Below are 23278 nucleotides of genomic sequence, written 5' to 3'. Positions count from 1 at the left end.
TTTGTGGATCCGGCTAACTCAAATGAAGTGTGTGTGTGTGTGTGTGTGTGTGTGTGTGTGTGTGTGTGTGTGTGTGTGTGTTTGTGTGTGTGCGTGCGTGTGTGTGCGTGCGCGCGTGCGGGTGTATTGCGTATCTCCCAGCCCTCTGACGCACGAGTCAGGTGGTTCTTCTTATAGCATCGGGAGCTGTCCGCGGTGCTGAAACCAGACTCACACTGCGAGAGAGATGCTCTGCTCACTCACGACCCTCGTTACAAACTAACTGCAAAGGTAAGACTTCATTATGATTATTGTGATTAAGGCCTACTCAAATCACCCTGTTCTGAATTTGTTGTCTATCAGATATCAAGGGATTGAACTCTTTTCTTTTCTTTTCTTTTTTTAATTTAATTCAGCTTCGCTTGCAGCAGCTGTTCGCCAACCTGATGCATTGCAACAGATGTTCAGGCGGCGAGGTTGCATTGTGTATTTCTTTGTTCTCATTTCCGTTCGGATAATTCGTCGATTTATCTCGAACGAAGTGTTATTTTCAAGTCATAAAAAATAAATAAAACATTGAAATAACTAGGATAAGTGACGCTCAAAGATGTAATACAAATTCATGGAGGAAAAACGGTGAGAAAAAAAGATTTAAAAAATAAAAATAAAAATAAAAAAAATGTTTGTTTATGCATCATTGCTTATGGTCCGTCATGCCTTTTTCTTATTTGACCGCTCTTAGGTGAAAATCTCGTATCTCCAAAATACCAACTTTTTAGAAACTTAATAAAAACAACCTTTGTTTTTAGCTCGATCACCATGCATTTTTGAGTTTACTCACTGGAATTTAAAAAGGTTTCATAAGCCCAAGGGTCGTAGAATTGACCTCAACCCACAGAGGAGCATGTTCAATTGAAGTTAAAACGTGAAAATCCCCAGGATTTGGAGTTACGAGGTTTTCACATTTAAAAGAGAAGGTCCATGGGAGCATCAGCCCTACCGGGTTACCGTGACAACCGGGCTGTGACTCACGGAGAGCAGCAATTTAACGACTAATGAGATTTGCACGGGAGCTGAATGCCGGTGCTATGCTCCCAGCAAACAGGCAACAGGATACCAGTTTGATCCTGAAAACACCAGCAGCAGGATACCAGTTTGATCATGAAAATACCAGGCATGAAAAAAAAAAAATCTCTGTTGCGATGCACACTGATAAACCTATGTATTATTATTATTGTTATTATTATTATCATTATTATTATTATTGTCTATTATCATTAGCCTATTTTTAAAATGATTCATAAAACATAATGGCATATATCATATCATATTAGATCTAATATTAGATTTGTACTTAATACATAAGTGATAAATAAAAGCATGAGTAATAAATAAAGAAGAAAAAAAAAGAAAATACTAAAGGACAAATGCGCATATCAAAAGCAACAAATGAAAACCATACTTTAAGTAAAATCAAGCCTAAGTAAATGTGTTTTCAAAAGTGTTTCAAAGGAGGACACTGAGTTGGTTTAGCCAGTTCTCATCAGGCAAGTCGTTTAATAGAAATATTGTAAATTAAAGAGTTTGACCTAGATTTACATCAGAGCAAAAGTCATGTGCTAAAACAAGACCTTTGTTTCAAAATTCAAAGTATCATTTACCTCCCAAATCAATACAAATGTCTTTGCGGTCTGTGATTTCATCATCAGACCAGACATTACAAGTGATGATAAGAGCAGAGGACATTTAAGAAATGCCAGAGCGGTGACCGTTGTGAACCTGTTAGCTAAATGTGTAAAGGTCAGCGCTGACATATCCCTCCTTGTCTCTCCTCCCCAGGCGATACCATGCTGTCACTCCCCAAGACCTCCACGGCAGGGAAACCTCTCCTGCTCTGTTGTGCCCCCCTCCTCTTCCTCCTCGTCCACCTCGGTGCTTCCAGCGTGCGAGGGGCTTCGCTCAGAGAACACAGACTGAGGGGAACTGAGCCGAACCCCCACCAGGCACCTAATGCCGACATGCTCAAAGCCTTGGAGTACATCGAGAGCCTCCGCCAAAAAACCGGCACAGACCCCCAACAGCGCGCGGCCCTCGCCCCGGAGTACGATGCCGGTCACCTGGATGACACGATGAAGCTGCGCGCCATGCTGAGGCTGGCTTCTTCTAACCCCACGCAAAGCAAGGGTCAGGCTGAGCAAGATGAGAAAGATGAAGAGGAGGTGGAGGAGGGAGAGGAGGCTGATAAGGAGGATAAGACTGAAGAATGGCTGCAGGCCGTGCTCAGCACCCTCCAGCAGACGGAAAAAGCCCCCAAGCCAGCCTCACTTCGCCCCAGTGCCGCCCACCTCTCCCTAGGTGACGATGGAAAACGAACAGACGAAAAGGACGGCGCGTACCCCTGGGCGCAGCAGCAGCAGCAGCGTGGCATCAAGCCCCACAAGAAGCACCCGCTAATGTTTGAGGACGATGAGGAGGGCGAAGGAGACGAGGAGGAGGAGGAGGGAGAAGGGGGCGCAGCTTTGGACCACGACAGCCCCTTCAAGCGGACCAACGAGAACGTGGAGGAGAAGTACACGCCCCAGAACCTGGCCACTCTGCAGTCAGTGTTCGAGGAACTGGGGAGGCTGACCAATGCCAAGGCTGCGCATAAACGGCAGGCTGAGGATGACGATGAGGAGGTGGACGATGACGCAGAAGATGATGATGACGAGGATATGCTTAATGTGAGGAACCTGGCTTACGAAGATGTAGCCGGGGGTCTAGCGGACTGGGCTCCGCTTGAGGAACAGGAAGAGGAGGAGGAGGAGGAAGAGGCGAGGAACAACAAACATGAGGCTGACCGAGGCCTGGATTATGGGGATGATGAGGAGGAAGAAGACGATGACAACGACGATATAGAAGATGAAGAGGAAGATGATGAGAGCTACCCAGTCAAGAGATCCTCTAACCCTCGAGAGGATCCAGATGACATGGCTAACCTGGTGGACTACTATCTCCTGAAAGTGCTGGAGAAAACAGAAGAGGAAGAGCAGAAACGAGAGCTGGAGGAGGAGAAAAAGAGGGCTGAGAGGAGGGCGGCCCAGTCGCAGTACAGAGACAACATAGACCCGCGGGCAATCTACCAGCTCATCCAGATCTCCCAGAAGTTCCAAATACCGCCGGAAGACCTGATGGACATGCTCAAGACGGGAGAACTGACAAATCAAGACAAAGCCCTGCTACGAAACCAGGCGCAGTCGCGTAAGGCCAACGATTTATCCAGGGTGGAGGATAAACTCTCACAGATATCCTCAAAGAAGAAACACAAGAGTCCCGAGGCAAAGTTCTACAACAGACGCCTACCTGACAGACAAACCATTAGCAACCCGGAAGACATGAGGACACAAGAGATCCTCAACATCCTGGGGTTGGGAGGCGCGGGAAGTCAGGATCCAGCTCCCCTCCAGAAGCAGAAGCAGCTTAAAAGCTCTCAGTCACGACTCTACACTCAGCCCGGGGGGCGTTCGGGGGAATCCACTCCCACGCAACGACGCCTCCCTGACAAATTAAAGGACGACTACGACGACACTGTGGATGAGGACGAACTGGCGGCGTATCTAGCGGCTCAGATCCTGGCGCAGTACCCCAACCCTGCGTACAACAGCAACAACAAGGCCAGCCAAAAGCGGGACGAGGCGGGACAGACCATGCCGGGGTCTTTCGAAGAAGCGATACAGGATTACTTTGATGAAATGGACTCAGATAAAAGCCCGCCTCAAAAGAGACAGTCCGAGGACGAGGTTACGGGCGGTGCCACGCAAAGCTTGGATGACGAAGCGCTGATGATGAAACTGCTGAGCTACCTGAACCCAGAAACCCAAGAGAGCGATGATAATGACGCCAAAACTGTCCAAGGAATGTAGCTAGATGGTGGGGCTGTAGATACATATATTGTTTTGCTGGAGGGGGAGGGGGGTCAAAATAAAGTATTTTGAAAAATTAAACACACGCCGTCGACTTTAGTAATTCGGTAGGTTTACGAAAGTTCAGGCTTTATATTCCACTTGTTCCTTTTATGATTAGCTGAAGCAGAGCTATAGGAGTGCGAGGTCTCATATTTGTGGTGGTAAGTGGGTTTTCGTGGTTCATTCGATGTTTTTTTGATATGAGTTAGTTGCTCAACAACAAACTATAACAGACCACTAAGTACATGTGGCTCACCAGCCTTGCATTTCAACGCACACACAACCAAATCAGTGTTGGATCCCTCAGATCCACTTGTGTTTTTTTGTAAATTACTTAAGTGTGGTCATATGTGACATAACTGAGGTTAATAAAGCATTGACTTTATTTTTTCCTTACTGTGTAGTGTTTCCTCATTTGACGAACATGGAAAACGGTGAGCTAGATGCTCAATATCACACAGTGCAATGCTTTCAAAACTGAACGTAAATGTATCTTGTTTACTATGAGCCTTGAAATGGGTTAGGCACATTTTGTAATATTATTTTGGGCAGAACTTTATTTAACTCTACTCGGAGCAGTTTTGTATAGAATAAAAATTACAAAGACATACTTTTATATGAAAAAGAACATTTATTCAGATAAAATGGAAAAAAGACAATGCTGTTACATAGTTTGCCTGTTTCTTTTCAGTCCATATTTCCTGTGTTGTACCCCTGAGATACTTAAATATGAGGCTTAAAAGGCACTTATGGATGTAAACAAATTCCGGTTATCCTGAAAATGTTTAAAACAAACGTGCATGGTAGTTACAAACTTGATTTGCCTGAAATAAGTCTTTAAATATTGTCAAGGTCGAGTGAAAACCTATCTCAAAAATGTCAACTTTTCAAGCATTTTCAGCTTGACCACCATGCATTTTTGAGTTTATCCAAAGGAGTTTGAAAGGGTTTTATAAACCCAAGGGTGGCACACTTTACCTCGACCCCATAGAGGAGCATGTAATGCTTAAAACATGAAGAACACCAAACCTGGATTTACAAGGTTTCCACATGGCAACAATGGCTAAATGAACCATTTTGTTATAGTAATAAACCTTACAGTGCACATTTTGAAATGTGGCCTCTATAGTGGGACATCCTCGTCTTCTCTTGGCTCAGTAGGCAGGTTTGCTCATATATTCCTCCATTGTCTATGAAGAAAGCAGAAATATGAGAATACATTTTGTATGAGTAATAAACAAACTGGGGTTTATTTAAGGTCTGTAAAACCTTACTGTACCTCTTGGAGTGTGTCAGCCTCCTCCAAAGAAGCACCCACAGCTAGTTTGGAGGTTTCTAGAACTTCTCCACCCATCAGGAATTCATCCAGGATGAAGTAGGCCTTTTCAAAGTTAAAGATGATGTCCAGCTCACAGACCTGACAGAAAACCACACAACACGAATATCCCTTCTATTCAAGACAAATCCAAAGACAAATATGCACTTCAGTTTCTTGATTAATGACTCTTGTCTAGTATATACAAAAGTAGAATTACACAACAGAAAAAAACATTCTTAGAAGAAACAGTGTTTGCGGGCCAAGGTTGAGGTTGTTAATGTGAATTCTGCTTATGGCTTTAAATTCAGCTGTGCTTACATTGCCAAAGTATTTGTCCAGCAACTCGACATATCTGTGCAGCACTTCGAGGGACAGCAGCTCATTATCCTGGTCCTCCAGACCAGTACAGAAATACAGGCTGGCGTACCTGCAGTCCAAGAGGTAAGAGGGTGAAGGTTAAAGCAACGGTTGTCAAACTCCATGAAAAATGAAAAACAGTTTGTTCTGTTATTTCATTTAGTGACAAAGTTTAATGACAGTTGCCGCCTCTTTGAAACAAATGACCAGCTGTTTAGGGGTCCATAACTTTATTATCTTATTAGCTTTATTATCACAGAGACTCCAACATTAAATATGATTCTCCATTGGACTAGTTTTGGCAATTTTACTTACCAGAAGTACTGAAATAAAATAGCTCTAAAAACACCTATAAATGATACCACGGGATACATGTTTTTGAGCATTCATCTGTTCTGTTGTGGAAGGATTTACCCTCATATATTGACACATAAACAGACATATAACTCTTAATAGGTTATATAGGTTGTGAGCATGTCTGAAATGAATACCCACCATGCGCCAAATGCTTGCAAAATGTGTCTTTGGCAGATAAATCAACACCGGCCAGTTACTTTTTGAGATGATGACATTTGAGTGGCTCGGTTATATTTAGTTCTGCTGAGCTTTATGATTAATTACAAACTTGATCCATTGCATAAGTGACTGAGGAAGTTTTAAATGAACACACAGTACATGAAATAGCCCTGAAAACAGGTAGGGTGACACATATCTATGAAAAATGTGCATTCATTATTTAGGACGGTAAAAAAATCATTCTTGGCAGGTAAATGAGGCTATTTCAGTTTACCAGCCCTTGGCAGGTAAGACAAAAAGTTAATTAAAGGGGATGAAAGGCCGTGCACCATGAAAGGATATGCACTAGGCTGAGTCATCACTAACATGGGCCTGTCAGAGGTCTTGGCCATATTATTTTGTGTGCTCTGTATGTTTAACTAGACCTTTACTCTGTTAAGGTCTTGTTAACCCATTGTTGAGAATGGGTGTGCCTGTGTTCTGTGTCCAGTGTGTGTTTTCAAGCAAAAGCAAAGACGGGCAAGTTAACCATTAAGCATTAATAGAGTCAAGGGTGGAATCCATATGCTGCTTAACACCCATACTCAGACTATAGCTGCCAGGAGAGGACTGCTGTTTTGTATGAGGAAACATAAAAAAAATCATAAATCATAAAGACATGGAAGAGTAAAACACTCAGAGAACCCCAGGCCACCTCTTGTAGACGATCTTGAGGTCCCGCCAGTGGAGGAAGTTGCAGGAGCGCGGCGGCCGGGACAACACCATCATGGTCATGTCCCGGATCACCTTCTTCTTCTCCCGCTCCGTTAGCGGTGTGAACCACTTCTGCAGCCGCAGCTTCCCCTGCCGGCTGAACAGCAGCAGGAAGCGCATCTGAGGACAGGAAGAGGGAAGAAGAGCCGCATGGAGCCAAAACACAGACTTATGAAAAGCAGAGTGGAATGCAGAGGCTGCGTGAATGAGCTTGATATCTGGACTTTGACGACTGAAATACTGTATAAGCCTTACAATAAACTGTGCAATTAACCTTGAGTTTTGTTTTAATCTCACTGTGATGCACTTTTTATCTATTTTATTCCATCTTAATGTACTTTATTATATTTTTACTATTAATATTTGTATCATTACTCTTATTATTATTACTATTAATATATTATTGCAATTTTCATTATTGTGTTGCATCTCTTTATTGATCTTCTTATCAATAAAGAGATTACTGATCTTCTTGCAATCTTGCATGAAAGGCAGGGGCGGAAATCACGGGGGGGACAGGGGGGTCAGGGGGGTCCGGACCCCCCCTTCCTGGGACTAACAGAGAGTTGTCCCCCTCAATATATCATTGTAAACATAACTATATAATTTTAAATAATATAATAATATGCATTGAAAGCTCTTGTGCTAATTATAGACGCAAAACAATGCGTTTTTAAGTTTCGAAAGATTGAGTCCCTCTCTCATATGCCTCACAGTGGTTTGGTCCACTGCCTACCTGCCTCCCCGAACCCCCACACACACACATTAGCCCTCGGTACGAGTGTCTGTGGAGGATCTCTGGAAGTGTGTCAGTGGTGGCTGACCTCCAGTAAGAAGCTACTTTGCAAAGGTTAACTTAAAACAAAGGATGTGTCAGACATTTTTCTTTACTTCTACCACTCAATAGAATAAAACACATTCACAATTGTAACCAGACTACATTTTGTTCCATTACCTCGCGGTTGAATCTTGTGCGTCAGCGTGTTGGTACGGGGCAGCCGCGTCTCCTAATGCATGTGTGTGTATGGAGGCAGGAGGTCTATCCACAATTAAAATCCTCATAACTCGCTGAATTTTCGACCGATTTTCAAGCGGTTTGGTTTGTTACAAATGTCAGACATGTATTTATGATACAGGATACTTGGTTAAATTAAAATGCGGGATTTCATACCAAAATACTTTATCTTTTGTAGATGGTAACAGTAATATTTCTATAATATAATATTTAAGATTAACTTACCCTATGTAATTAGGTTCTAAGTATATTATTTTTTTCTTACTGCATGTAAAATGGCTGCCACTATGTTATTTTGTTCATAATTTTGGAAATAAATGAAGACTTAATTAATAAAAAAGACATAATTACAACAAACATTATGTTAAATATAAGTACGTTTCTGGCAGGCTTCATAGCGTTCTGGACTTTTACACATTGACAGCAAAACATTAGAGATCTGCTTTTTCGGGAAAACAAAATCTAATTAGGCATATATTAGCTTTAGTTCAGTTAATGGGTGTTGCATCTCACCTACTACTGTAAATAACCTGCATGCTGTGTGTGTGTGTGTGTGTGTGTGTGTGTGTGTGTGTGTGTGTGTGTGTGTGTGTGTGTGTGTGTGTGTGTCTATTTGTCAGCCAGCCAGGTCAGTTAAAATGGCAGAGAAAAGAAAAACAAACATCCGATCATTTTTCAGTGCACCGAAACGCCAAGTAGAAAGACCCCAGTAATATCAAAGGCAATTTGATAAAATCTTCATAAGAATGGAATGAAGTGCTTATGGAAATGTTTCATAATGGACCTCTATATACATTTAATACAACAGTACTTTTGGCGGCACCTTTGGTGTCCCCTTCAGGAATTGCTCTTGAGAAATTTTTCTGTTTATTGTCCCCCCCAACAGTGAAATGAAATATCCGCCCTTGATGAAAGGTGCCATATAAATAAAATTTGATTGATTGAATAACCTACCATTGTTCTAGCAGGGAACATCCTGTGTTATGTGTTGTGCTAAACACAAACTCATTAACATGTGGTTAATGTGTAGCCTAGCTACAGAGTTACAGGAAAAATCCACCCTAAAACACTTTATTAGCTATTGGTGATGTAGCTTGTATTTCTGGGCCAATTTTGTTGTTTGGTGTATTTTTCCTATTCTCATGGATAACTGGCTAAATGCAGACAATGTGACGTCACGTCCAGATATTTCCAGCAGCTACAATGGAGTGTGATGGCAGAACATTTTTCAGCTATCTAAAACATCAACAGTAATTAGGGATGCACCGATCCGATACTGATATCGGATATCGGTCCGATACTGACTCAAATAGCTGGATCGGGTATCGGTGACAATGGGGCCGACCTATTCAATTCAATTCTATGTTTATGTCTACGTGCGCATACTACGTCATGCGTCAGCAGCGAGCCGGTAGACCCGGCCATTTGCCTTCGGTCCGTCCGGTGGCTCCTCCGGTCCAGCAGCTCCGGAGGATCCCGCCTGCCTCGCAGCGTCTCGCGCACTGAATTCTCGCTCGTGGGGCGCGAGCCTCCCGCAGCTAGCATCCAGGCTAACAAGCTAACCTGGCGCCCAACCCTCATAACAGAGCCGGGGTCGGGGTGAGCTGACCGGGGGTCGGTGCTGATGCTCGGTAGTTAAAAACACACCTGCATGAATACTTTGTCTCGGTTATATGTTTAAACTCTCCCGGGTCACCGCGCGGCCGAGCAGGCTGCCATTTAACCTGCGAGGTAAAGTAGTTTTCCACCAATTATACAATCGGCGCGTCCAGCCAGACTCCATTCATAAATCCAAGGTTTACGGGGACTCGGCTGTAGGTCAACGTTGTTTCCTGCCACAACAAGATTTAAAGTGTTTTCCGTGTTCGTCAGGTACTGCTGCTCCATTCGGCCGACACATAGTCAGACTAACATACCTTGATTTTGAGGGCTGTTTCATAAAGCAAGATTACCAGTTAAGCCAGAGTTATTTCAGTAATTTAGGTTTATTCTGCATATTTTGAATGTTTTGTTTTTACCAAGTTACTTGTTTATACTACTTGTGTGAATTGTGATTTAATTTATCAAGTTTGTTTGCACTAGTTTGTGACTTAATTGTGATTTAATGTTTACATTTTGTTCTCATTTGATGCAGTTGTATTGTTTTATACTGGAATTTTAATTCCTGACCAATTTGTTGCTGCATTTAAAAGGTTTACACTTGAATTGTAATTCCTGTTAATTTTGAAGATGTTTTACCAAGTTGCTGGAGCACGATTATTTATTATTTTAATAATAAATAACAATTGAGTACATTTATATCTATGTATTTATTTGTTACATTTTGTTTTACAAAGTTAGGAAAGCAATGTTAAAGTCAAGCCTGATGTTGCTTTACACATAAAAGAATGATCCCAGTCTCTTCCACACAGTGAGGCATAGCCTACAGTTTATTAATTAAACACTGGTATCGGATCAGTACTCGGTATCGGCCGATACCCAAAGCCCAGTTATCGGTATCGGTATCTGGACTGAAAAAGTCGGATCGGTGCATCCCTAACAGTAATCGTCGGGTTTTGGTGTCAGTCCCTCAGAATCAAAGAGCGAGGGTTTCTGTCTAGAGCCGCCACACACACACACACACACACACACACACACACACACACACACACACACACACACACACACACACACACACACTATCCCTCCAGCCAGTGTTGCAACCAAAACAAACCCACCCACAAGTGGTCGTTGCACTAAACTGCAATTAGATTTCACAAGTGGAAAGCTGACTGAAGATTACAAGTGAAACACAGGCCATGTTGCCTTCCACTGCACCTTAGAGTGCGATAGTACACTGAACACAATGCTTGTCTTTTTCAAAGGCAATTAGAAGGAGAGCTCTTTGCCCTGAGGTGCAGCCGCGAGCATCTGCCAACAACACTAAAGATAAACCAGGACCTGTGAACTAGGAAATGAAGGCCAGGAGTGCAATCATAAAACAGCCAGACTACTGGTGTCTGCTAAGGACGAGATTTGACTGACTTGGAAAGAAACGCCTCGGGCTAATTATTATTATGCTACATTTTAATGAAGTAAGATATGTAATAGTTTCGTGTGACACTGATTTTTCTCGACTTATGAGGAGGGAAAGAAAACGAGCTCATTTCACAGTTCTACAAATGAAACCCAGAGATTCAGAGATTTGCATTAATTTGGCTGCCAGACGCGACATAGGCGTTACACTGCAAAAAATGTCAGTCAGTTACTCAAATATTCAGTCTTAGAATCCTATTGTCCTTAAAACAAACACAATATATATATATATATATATATATATATATATTATTCCACTTGTTTCCAATGTAGTTTCCACTTGTTACATTAGTTTTTGGGGGTTTTTTTTTCTTTTAGAAATGTCAGTATCTTGGAACAAGGCAGATCCAAGAAAATTCTTGAATTTAGTTGATTTGCAATTGGAAACAAGTGAAATAATCTCTCTACTGGATGATTTTTTTTTTCACTTGTAGTAACAAAAGTATAGAGGACTCAATACTTGATCAAATGACTGTGCGATAGCCTACTTTCTACAGTGTACAACACATTTTATCCAGGTGCATGGACTTTACATCTTGGGAAAGAACACACTCTATATCCGCTTACAACAGCAAGATACTCAGATACTCACCATTTTGTCACAGCAGTCGCAGAGAGGTCACTTCAATTTAAACCCGAGCCTTATAATAAGTCCTATCCTGTTTTATATCTCGCGTGTCTTGGGATGCGGCGACATTGTTGATCTTCCCAGAAATCAGTGCGCCCACTGTGGAGCAACACCTTCTCCGGTGCCGCGCCCTGCTGCGCTCCAGCCGCTGTGATTGGCTGCCGAGGAGCCGCTGGGCAAGGCTGCAGAAAGACAGGTGGTAGTCAGTCAATAGGAAAGTAGTTCAGGCTGCAGGAATATATATGTTACGGTAAGTATGAAATTGAGACAATAAATAAAAAATAGACATATGCATCTACTTTATTTACCTTTTGTTTTATTTTTCTTAGCCGGTTAGACTCTCTTGCAGCATATGCGCATCATATTTCTGTGGATATTACCTTAGCCTGGAGAAAACGGATGAGCGCAAATCCACATTTACCGCCAGTTCGCCTGCATATTTATCGACGTGTCGTATGAAATTGGGGCCATAAACTGATTTTTTACAACGCATCCCATTTCTTGTCTCCCAAAAGAGTTTGGCAGCCTTTCATTGTGCTCAAGATTGAATCACACTACAATATAGCCCGAGTAATCCTGCAATAAATTTTACCAGGATATCACGGCAAAACTATAAGCCCCTGCAGGAATTTTACAGAGATATTATACCACAAGAAATAAAAATAGGCTGCCATAAAGCACGATAAGGTCACTATAAATTCACTATTAAGCATCATAGACACAATAGTCTATAGGGATATTATAGGAATATTATGGTGATATCATAGGAGTTAAAAAATACCATAAAGTAGCCTACAATAACCACAATACCACAGACACACTCTAAGTCTCTATAGCCTAGTCTCTATGTTTTTAGGAATATTAAAGTGATTTTACGTTAGGGTTTATGCTATACAACATTGTATAGGCTACTGTCCTCTGTTAACTCCTATTGCGTCCCTCCCGCCGCTGGGTGGCTACTGAAGGTGTCGCCCACATGATGTTAATTCATCGGAGCTACACGTGGTTTTCTGGTCCGCATTAAAACCGGAGGAGAGAGCGCACCGAGCACCGAGAGGCTTCCAGAGCAGACCATGTCTCTGTACCGCAACTCCGCCTGGTTTCTGAAGGGAGTGACTGAATTCACCAGGTAAGAAGACACAGAGTTCTCCTTCTCTTCTTCTCTATACTTTGACATTATTACTGTTTCTGTTTTAGGTATCTGGAGTGACTGTCGCCTAGTGGGGCTGTCATGTGCGCATCACTCCCTCTCTCTCTCTCTCTCTGTGTGTGCGTGTGCGTGTGCGTGTGCGTGTGTGTGTGTGTGTGTGTGTGTGTGTGTGTAAAAGTTTCATAGGATTTAGTAAAAGGAGGAACAAGCTAACTCAGTCCCATGCAAAGATCCCATTTTGATACACAGAAATATTTGGTAACATTTGATTTGAATTGGTGCTCATAAAGCATCATAAACCATTATACATTGTATTATACATTATACATTGTGAGATACATTGTTATAAGAGCATGATATAATAAACACAATATGTAAGAAAATTTAGTGTTTGAATAGCCTATTTTATGGGGTAACTATGGTGATAACATAATAATAAATATAAGGTAATTTTATGATGTTTGTCTGATTTTAGAAAGAAGAAAGTAGAAGAAAAGTTGATCTCTGCTTCTATTGGGCTTATCATCTACATGTAAAGCATCACAATTAGTACAAGTATTACCAAATAGTGTTACCAAATATTAAAGTCATACAGGCACCACTGTGTATCACCAAATGATCTGAATGAAACATTTCTATCTACCTCATGCCAGGGGAAAGTGTTGCGAAGTGTTATGTAGGCGTAACATTTGCATGTGAAAATAATTGGCTCCTTGAGGATAAATGCATCTCACTGAACCCTGCTTTTCTTCGTTTTCGGTTCATTTCATTGTCTATGTGGAGTTTTTGCCATACTGACATTGGTTTGAAGATGATATTGTTGATTTTAGGTCTATAATATCCTAGTTTGAGTTTTGTTCTGTTGGAAATGTAAAAATGATACAGTAGACTAATACCTTTGTCTATATGAATATATCCTAGTGAGACGGGGTCAGTTTGGGCCTCTCCATCTCTACAGGATCAGCCTAGATGACACAGCTCTGAATAGAATAGAATAGAATAGAATAGAATAGAATCAGGGATGTATGGGAGTTAACCCAGACTTTCCCCAAATTTTTAGGGTGACATCATTCTAATTAGTTTCAAACTGATATAAGATACATGACGATAGGCACTTATAAGGGGATAAAATGCATAAATTGATGCCTTGCTGAAAATATAGCTGATCTGTGTTAATATTGGTGGTTGTTGGATGTCATAGTGTACCTTCTTTTTAATTTACGACTACATCACTGGAATCGATAGAACTGTGGAGGGGGAGAATCATCGATTTATAACTTAAGTATAGTTTACAGTGACTCAACAGGCGGCCAGTAAGACCATAAGTCAGTTGTCCAACCACAATGGCACTCTAAATGTCTTATCCATCCTATCTGATGCTATCCAACCCTAAGGCGCCTTTCCTCATCAGTACAAAGCCAAGCCAAGTCCTCTGAAGAGCTGCTTTTGTGGTTGTTTCCCGTCTCCCTTTGTTCTGTGTTATCTCTTCTCCCAGAAAGCGGCCCGGCTGCCCGCTCTGACCCTGTACTAATTGCTCTCTGCATGACACCGCCGAACAGAGCGGGCATTTAGCCTCGGTGTTTGCCCCCGGCCCCCCCTCCCTCCATCCATCCCTTCATCCCTCCCTTCATCCCCCCCTTCGGCCGCCCTCAACAATGGCATCCAGGACAATGCCGGGGATTGAAGTCCTTGATGCCACACACACACACACACACACACACGTACACACACCGATTCTGTTGTCACCATCGGTAGTCTCAGATCTGCACCCCCCCCCCCCCCCCCCCCCATGCACACACACACACACACACTGCCTCCCTCATTAGAGATGATGCCATTAGACATGATGCCAGGCACGCTCTCTCCTCTATTGTGTCTTTACAGTAACGCTGTGAAGTGACATACAGTGGGCAAGCTGACCTCAAACACTGAGACACTGACCCTTTCTGAACCTAAACACACACACACACACACTCCCTCTCTCTCCCTATACACACATATATATATAGATAGATATAAATACAGATATAGATATAGATGCAGATATTGATATAAATATAAATATACATATAGATACAGACTAACAGACCTAGACCTCTTATTACACTGTGAGAAGATATGAAGAAATAAGGATGACATACTTATGGCGATAAAAAGTCAGTGCAACAATACTGAATGAATAATGACATTATAGATAGCTAATATGACTTTATTTGATTACTTATTTGGCTATTATTCTGTAATGAATGTAATTCATTTTCTTCTTTGACAGCGTCTGGAATCCCTGTGTCATGCCATATAGAAGTAGGCCTATAGATATATAGACTTGCATTATAAACATGTGCATGTGTGTGTCCTGCAGGAATGCCTTCCTGTCAGCCTCCAAGCGGTTTGTGGAGAAGGACCTGGAGGTTTCCGTGGCCGGGCGCTCCTTCATGATCACAGGAGCCAACAGTGGCATCGGGAAAGCCACCGCCATGGCCATCGCTAAGAGAGGTACGGCTGCGGTCCTATTGCTCGGAAAATCGACTTTTTCCCTAATGAAGACAAACACCCATGCTTTCAGATCGACACCCGTGGATTTTTAAAATGGCATCTGGAGTCAAGAAATTTACTCCTTCTATAAAAGATCATGCAAACGTCAATTCAAGTTAAAAAACAGAACTCACCGATATTGGAATTATAAGATTCTATCGGGTCAGGTGAATTTATCCATTAGACCTGCAACACTTGGCCTTGGCAAAACTTATGTCAACACATACAATCCTTGCAATAACCCAACACCATAAAGCAACGGTAAACCTAGTTTATGAGTCTACAAATGCTTTACAGAGCATTATAACAAAATAGTAGGGACACTTTCTCTTTTCATGAAGCACACTGATGAGGTGAATCCAGGTACAAGCCATTATCCCTTATTGATTTCCCTTATTATATCTATACCAATCACTCAGGAGGAGATGTAGCTAGAGAAGCCAATGAGTTCAAAGTAGGCTAGTTAAGCTTTGAGACAATTTAGATGTGGCATCAAATCAATATCAGGAAGACGTCCCTAACAGTTTGTACATTAAGTGTATATGCTCCATTCATAAACTAGTTGTGTAAGTGATTAGTAAGTGAGTAGTAAGTGATTTGGAGCAAACAATGATTTGACAAATGCTTTGTAGAACACTGTAGCTCAAACAAACATCACATAAAAGTGGATGCATCACTTGCAGGTTAAGATCAATCCAACACTCTTGTTCTGTAAGTATTCAGCTATGGTTTTCTCCCAGCCTGAACAACATACTGGATTATAGTAGACTGAAGTTTTCACAATCTGTCTCGCAGGTGGAACGATCCACATGGTGTGCAGGAACAAGGACAAGGCCGAGGAGGCGAGGGCTGACATCATCAAGGAGACAGGAAATAAAGTAGAGTATGACTCACTTCTCTAAAGAAAGAACAAGGGACAGACAGTATTACTAATGGACTCTGGCTCTCTATAGAGGTACTATTCATTAATCTAAATGGCTTGTGTCACTGCAGGAGATCTATGTCCACATCCTGGACCTCTCTGAGACCAGGAAGGTCTGGGAGTTTGCTGAGGCCTTCAAGAGGAAGTACAAGGCCCTCAATGTACTGGTAAGAGACATGAGCTACCTATGGAGCATACATAATGATATTTTCAAGGTTATTTTTTTAGTATTCTCTAGTATTTAGTATTCATAATTGGCCCATCCCTCTCGATCTTCACCTCCTTCCAATCCTCTCTCACTAGTAAAATGTCTCAAAAAAAGACCTCAAAAACAAAAAGCATGCTTATTTTCACACCCATGTATTTGGATTTTAATGGAGTTTTACCAGGTTTCAAGGGTCCAAGGGCCATGAAACTCAATCAACACATAAATATCCATGCAAACTTTCAATACAATGAAGAAAAAGACAAGACATCAAATTGTGATTACATGTTTTTTTTTCCATGAGAGCAGCTTTCATCCTCCAAGTATGAACATCAGATCTATTATGCCTTGCTATTGACTGCAGTAAATGATTGTCTAACATGCTCTAATCTGTGCAGATCAATAACGCAGGCTGTATCATGAGTCAGAGAGATGTGAACACAGAGGGGCTGGAGAAGAGCTTTGCCAGCAACGTCCTCGGTGAGTGGAAGGTCAGGGATGAGGAGCTAAGAAACAGGAATGTACCAGAAATCTGGAAAGCTGAGGGTGATAATGAGTGTTTTTCCATCTCCGTCTGTGCATTAGGAGTTTACATTCTCACCAAGAGTCTCATTCCCTTGCTGGAGAAGAGCGCAGAGCCCAGAGTGGTGAATTTGAAACCCACAACCTGCTATTGAGTCTGTCCTCCATGCACACACCTCACCCTCCCCTTAAAAAATAGTGTTCACATTTTCATAAATACTGGTGTTCTACAAATAACCTTAACTAACCAGGTGTGAAATCACCTTGACTGTGATTTTATTTATCCATCCTATGTCAAGATAAGATAAGATTTAACTTGAATGATCCCTATGGGGAAATTGGGCCATTACTGAAGCAAATAGTAACATTAAACATGATGCAACTGACAATTACAACAAAAGAACGTATTAAAGCTACAACTTTTTGCCTTTTTGTATTGTTAGTTCGCCCCTTCCCTTCCCAGCTTTACATGAAAATATATGAATGAAAAGAATGAAAACGTATGATATGACACAGTATATTCGTATATATATCCCTTCCCCCTCCATGTTCAGATCACGGTGTCATCAGGGGGGATGCTGGTGCAGAAGCTCCGGACAGGCAACCTGCAGTCTGAGAGAGGCCGCTACGACGGCACCATGGTCTACGCCCAGAATAAGGTAAGAGATGACCTGGGACCTGGGGATCCTCCAGGGGTTAAGCAGGGTCAATCAAACCTACACAGGCCAAGACTGGGTGATCTCCATCTTTGCACTCTCAGGTGTTCTGAGTTTGTCAGGAAATAGACACAAGACAGATGAATTTCCAGTTCTTTTTCCTCAACGAAGGCTTATTATAGAATGAAAACATAACAAAAACAGACAATAGTGTTGACGGAGTCTTTTGGAAAATGTGTGCTATACTTTGTCATGGTATCTACAGTAAAAAGACATGAACAGATATTTGACAATTTTTGTTTTTAAACATAACTATCACTGTATATTGCGTTCATGTGCTGGTGGGAAAGTGCAACATCCAGGACTTCCAAGGCAGCTGCTAAAGAGCGTTGCAGTCACATACTATTTTGTTGGAAAATCAAACCTGGAAGACAAATAATAAACAAACTGTGACAGAGCCTGCAGCTTTGCAAGTTGGAGAATTGTTCAGTTTTGGCGGAGGTTGTGCACTGCAACAAAAAATATATATTTAAAAACATATGGAATATTGGCACAAAATATTGGCTATTGGTGGCTTCTATCCAAACATATTGGTACCAGTATCAGCCTTCAAAAATCTATATCAGTCGAAGCCTAATTTGTAAAGTGTCATAGTGGTTCATACTCTCAATATACTCAATACTCAATACTCAATATATCCTATTAGTAAACAGTGCTAGATTAATCAGTGCAATAACTAGAACAAGTTATAGACATAAAATGCCTAAGCCTGTATCTCTTAGGCCTGCTGTGTCTATTTAAGTTGTATTGCAGTGATAATTTATAAATGTATATCATTAGGATGTTTGGTTTGATTGATTGTGTAAAAGAGACTGGAGCTTCACCTGCTTATGACAGCCTATTAGACAGGATGTACTGTCTCAAAGAAATATTGTTAAATATCTGGTTTAAACTGGTCCTTGTACATTCATACGTGTGTGTGTGTGTGTGTGTGTATGTGTGTGTGTGTGTGTGTGTGTGTGTGTGTATGTGTTCCAGAGGCAGCAGGTGGTGATGACAGAGCAGTTGGCCAAGGCCCACACTAACATCCACTTCTCAGTCATGCATCCTGGCTGGGTGGACACTCCAGGTACTACACACACACACACACACACACACACACACAAACCAATCCGATCCAATTGGTACCTCATTGGTACAAATCATGCAAATATTTCAATTTCTAAATACATTTCCAATAAATCCTTTAGTGCAAGAGTTGGAAACTTGTTGTTATCTCTCTCTCTCTCTCTCTCTCTCTCTCTCTCTCTCTCTCTCTCTCCCAGCCGTGGCCAACGCCATGCCAGACTTCCATAGCTCCATGAAGGAAAGTCTGCGGACCCCGGAGCAGGGAGCTGACACTGTGGTGTGGCTGGCCATCTCCGAGGCTGCCGGCACCAAGCCCAGCGGACACTTCTTCCAGGGTACGCTGCAGCCTGAAACCAATCCTTATCACCTCCATTTCATGTATTTATTTATTTCATTTATACATACATCTGTGTGGCTGGCTATCTATCTATCTGTCTATCTATCTATCTATCTATCTATCTATCTATCTATCTATCTATCTATCTATCTATCTATCTATCTATTCAATTATCCCCATTATCCCCATTCAATTATCCCCAGGCTTTCAGTCACAGTAAATGCAAATAGGCCTGACCCTGAACACAGAATGAAATAGCATTACCTGGATTTACTCTACTATTATAGTGGGTTAAAAATAAGATTTTTTAGCTTGGTTTTCAAGACAGATATAACTGAGTGGTAGTAACTACAGGTCCCCAGAAAGGCCAAAACTAGCAGAATCATTCATGGATTCCTACAGAATTATTTCATGGATACTAAAACGTTTGCCAAAATAGACAAAAATGCCATCTCATTACCCTAAGAATCTCCCCTTGTATCTGTGCATTTTTGAGTGTGGAAACCTGTAAGAAACTTTTGTCTCGGATTACACAGAAATCTCTCAAGGAGAAATGCAGTGATTACCTGAGAGGTCAAACAATTATGGGATGTCAGCCATCCATCTTTCAACAAACAATCAGATTGCCATATGAGTTAATTTAAGTGAACACAAGGACTTCAGTTCAGGAAGTCAGGAAGTTCATTTCAGTTTTACTGTGAAGAAATTGGTGAGAGAGAAAAACAGTAAGAAAGGGGTGAGAGAAGAGAAGAGAAGAGAAGAGAAGAGAAGAGAAGAGAAGAGAAGAGAAGAGAAGAGACGAGAAGATTGCTGGCTGAATACAGTGTTTGTCAGTTGTAGGTCAGATGGGGGGCATGGGAGACGGCTGTGTGTGTGTGCGTGTGTGTGTGTGTGTGTGGAGGACGATTGGCCTGTGTCCACTGCAGCTGGAGTGGGCTGCTCTTGGTGCCAGATACTGCCAGAGAGTACAGTGCCTGTATGAATACACACACACACACACACACACACACACACACACACAATGACCTCAAGTGACCTTACAGAGTGAGGCGCTATATGAAAGGCACCTATCAATAGAGACATAAACACCCCGCATTCATCTTTTTATGTAATTACCCAACATATCTTTGTCTGGTTTCCCTATGCATAAAGTGATAATTTGTAGTACTTTGGTAGTACACAAACCTTCATGTGTCTTAGGCTACATTCACACTGCAGGCCTTCATGCTCAATTCTAATCTGCTCATATCTGATTTTTGTGGATGACTGTTCATATCGATTATAGGATATAACCCACATTCCATACTAGTATGAACTAACAGCGATGTTGAAAAGACACGCATGTATAGAGTAACAATAAGTATGCATATGCAAGTATGCACATTTCGGTTACTGTCTGTGCCTTTGACTTTTGACTGAATTGAGGCGTCTCCCCAGATACCAATACAGTCGGCTATTTGGCTTTCTTTCCATTGTTGTGTTTCATTGTGCTGGCTCAGCCAAGCCAGAATTATGACAATTATTGTCTCAGGTGAATGATGTAAGGTTTACTTATTGTCATGGTGACACTGACAAATTCTGATTGGAGCGTTCAAATACAAGTCGCATATACTGTAGGTCACATGCCTTAGGATCCAATTTTGTACCACATATGTGATCCAGATTGGAATAGAATTTTTTTTTTTAACTCAAAGCAGCTTAGACTAGAAAACATCAGATCTGTGTCACATGAGGAGAAAAAAAATCTTGCAGCGTGAATGTCGCCTTAATGACCATTCAACCTTCAACATTAGCTTCCTGTACAGTAGTGGCATTCAGACTTTTTTCTGACTCTCTTTTAACTGCAAACAGTAAAAATGACCTCTTGTAGAAATACGACTTGACTCAGAAAAAATATTTCTAGGATCTAAATCTTTGTAGTTTGTTACGTGTTAGAGGTGTGATTGTTTAGCTGATTGATCTTTTAGGCTTTAGGCTTATTTATCTTTTTAAACGAAAGTGAATGCCTGTGACTAACTATACCCTTGAAGCCAATGTCAGTGGTTGACTTCATGCATACTGAAATGCTATTGAAATGAAATGTTGCTTTAAACTTTGACACATATACTGTAGTGATAGCAAATCAATTTCAATACTTCCAGTGTGTTTCTACCATCCTATTATTTTGATGGCAAGTTTAATCCATTGCTGTTGCGTTGGTGAAGATCACAAAGGTGGAAAGATGAGAAAGTGTGGACATTTTGTTGAGCCTCACTTTGAAAAGGCGGCATTTCTGGTTAGAAATTGAAAATTAGGGTCGGTATAAGATTAAACATTTAGTGGTCAGGGTCATAGGATTAAGGGTTATGGGTCTGGTAAGTCTGCACACTTCATCTGACTGTGTTTCAGTGCTGTGCCAGCGTCAGCAGAGAGGTCTGACTGAAGCCGTTGCCATTGGAAATAAAGGTTGAAAATTAATCCAGTGTTTACATTACTTCAACCAGTCACCATCCTGGTCGGCTTTAAAAGTAAGGGGTTGATGGGCGTCGTCCGGTTTGTACGTTTGGCTGGACTTTATTGCCTTTCCACCTGCATGGGACACAGAGCGCAAATGACTGAGATGTGAGGGCCAAGTTGTGGGTGTGGTGAAGGCCATGTTGGGGGGTTAGACCCATATATATTGAGCTGATATTGACATTTTACAGAGGGCTTTCAGGTGATGTAATGCACCTTCTGGTGGCCATATTGGAGGTCTTCAATTCTTTGGCAACAGTGGCTGTGAACTGTTGATTGCATTTTTAATTGTACAACTTGGCCGTCTCAACAGAACTGAATAGACATGGTTAATTTCTGTACTGTTTTTGACTGGGAACTGATTATTTTGCCACTGACACATCTGATTGATTTTGTGTTGTCCTAACGTTAGTAGTGGCTGGTAGTCGCATGTTAACATTAAAGGTCCCATATTTTACTCTATTATTGTTATTGTCCTGGGTTTCAATGGAGAGTTTAAGTGTTAAGTGTTAAGTTTAAGTGTTCTTCAGAACACTTAAACTTCCAAGAATAAAATCATGGCCTACTTATAATTTTTTGGAATTTCTTGGCATGAAAATGGTAAAATTTAAAGCTATTGAATATCAGCACCAAATATCAGCTATCAGCAGCTTCAGTCCAGAAATATTGGTATCAATATTGGCCTTCAAAAACCCATATTGGTCGAACCCTTGTAGAAATCCCTATTCCTCTGTGTAACATCTGCAGTCAGACTACTGGTTAAGGAATGAAAGTGAGTCAATGGATTGCAACCATGTGAGTGCACCTTCATGCTAATGTGTGTGTGTGTGTGTGTGTGTGTGTGTGTGTGTGTGTGTGTGTGTGTGTGTGTGTGTGTGTGTGTGTGTGTGTGTGTGTGTGTGCAGACCGGAAGATGGTGTCCACCCACCTGCCCCTGGCCTGGACCCACAGCTCTCCTCTGGAGGAGCAGAAGTTCATCTCTCTGCTGGAGGACTTGGCCAAGACCTTCCAGCCACACTGAGCCAGCAGCAGCAGGAACTGGGTACCAGTACACCACCGCTAACAACACCAGTTTACACTGACCAAGGCTGGGCTCCCAAAGCCTCAGAGGATTGTAGTCCCATTAGAAACCAATGGACAGAAATAATCTGAGTGCTAATATGCTTAGGGAGAGGGAGAGGGAATGGATCTGGGTCTAGTTTCCCAAAAACGCAGCATTAATATCATGTGTCCGTTGGCTTAAAATGGAACAAATATGATTTTCTGTAAGCACTAAGATGTGTTTGGGAAACCCAGCCCTACAGTCACAGATTAAACTCATCTATAATTCTGGGATTGGCAAAATTTGTAATGGTTTTATAACTATTTGTATAACGAGTTTTGATATTTGTGAGGTCAGCTTTGTATGGACTACTACCTATGTGGCTTAAACCTTTCTTATATTACAACAGTGTTTGATAGTGATGCTGCTTTGAGGAAGTTTATTTTGCTGATGGGGACAGCACTTTCATGATCCACACACACACACACACACACACACACCAACCCAGTGCGTTACTGTGACTTAATGAAAGCTGTCAATCAGATGGGAATCTGATTTGACCTAAGTCACTCACACACACCACCCATTATTTGTTCACACACCACCAGCTATGGGTTCAATCTGATGCTAAGGATTGACTCAGACTTGTTTGTGTTGTCTCGATAACTTGGAAACGTGCCACGTTGCTGTTCTGTATTTAACA

General features: G+C 41.6%; 3 protein-coding genes across 3 annotated transcripts; 2 read left to right on the top strand and 1 right to left on the bottom strand.

Moving 5' to 3' along the window:
* Positions 1–213: 213 nt before the first annotated feature.
* On the top strand, positions 214–4023 carry scg2a (secretogranin II a). The gene is made up of 2 exons (XM_071919661.2): positions 214–270; positions 1819–4023. The coding sequence occupies exon 2, from the start codon at positions 1827–1829 to the stop codon at positions 3879–3881; it is 2055 nt and encodes a 684-aa protein (XP_071775762.2). The 5' UTR covers positions 214–270; positions 1819–1826; the 3' UTR covers positions 3882–4023.
* A 540-nt stretch (positions 4024–4563) lies between these two features.
* Positions 4564–11669, bottom strand: ap1s3a (adaptor related protein complex 1 subunit sigma 3a). The gene is made up of 6 exons (XM_071919633.2): positions 11550–11669; positions 6809–6987; positions 5560–5668; positions 5203–5340; positions 4831–5113; positions 4564–4788 (listed from the first exon to the last, which is right to left on the bottom strand). Exons 1-5 carry the CDS (start codon positions 11550–11552, stop codon positions 5078–5080), a joined length of 465 nt encoding a protein of 154 aa, XP_071775734.2. The 5' UTR covers positions 11553–11669; the 3' UTR covers positions 4564–4788; positions 4831–5077.
* Positions 11670–12658: 989 nt separating this feature from the next.
* On the top strand, positions 12659–22554 carry dhrs12la (dehydrogenase/reductase 12-like a). Its single transcript, XM_071919630.2, has 10 exons — positions 12659–12714; positions 15098–15231; positions 16066–16148; positions 16264–16359; positions 16796–16877; positions 16983–17044; positions 17474–17578; positions 18614–18704; positions 18901–19038; positions 22439–22554. Exons 1-10 carry the CDS (start codon positions 12659–12661, stop codon positions 22552–22554), a joined length of 963 nt encoding a protein of 320 aa, XP_071775731.1.
* Positions 22555–23278: the final 724 nt, after the last annotated feature.

Source organism: Centroberyx gerrardi, chromosome 6 (genome assembly GCF_048128805.1).
Source record: "Centroberyx gerrardi isolate f3 chromosome 6, fCenGer3.hap1.cur.20231027, whole genome shotgun sequence".
NCBI classification, from domain to species: Eukaryota; Metazoa; Chordata; class Actinopteri; order Beryciformes; family Berycidae; genus Centroberyx; species Centroberyx gerrardi.
Note: the sequence above shows the minus strand (reverse complement) of the source record. Positions and strands in the feature narration are given on the sequence as shown.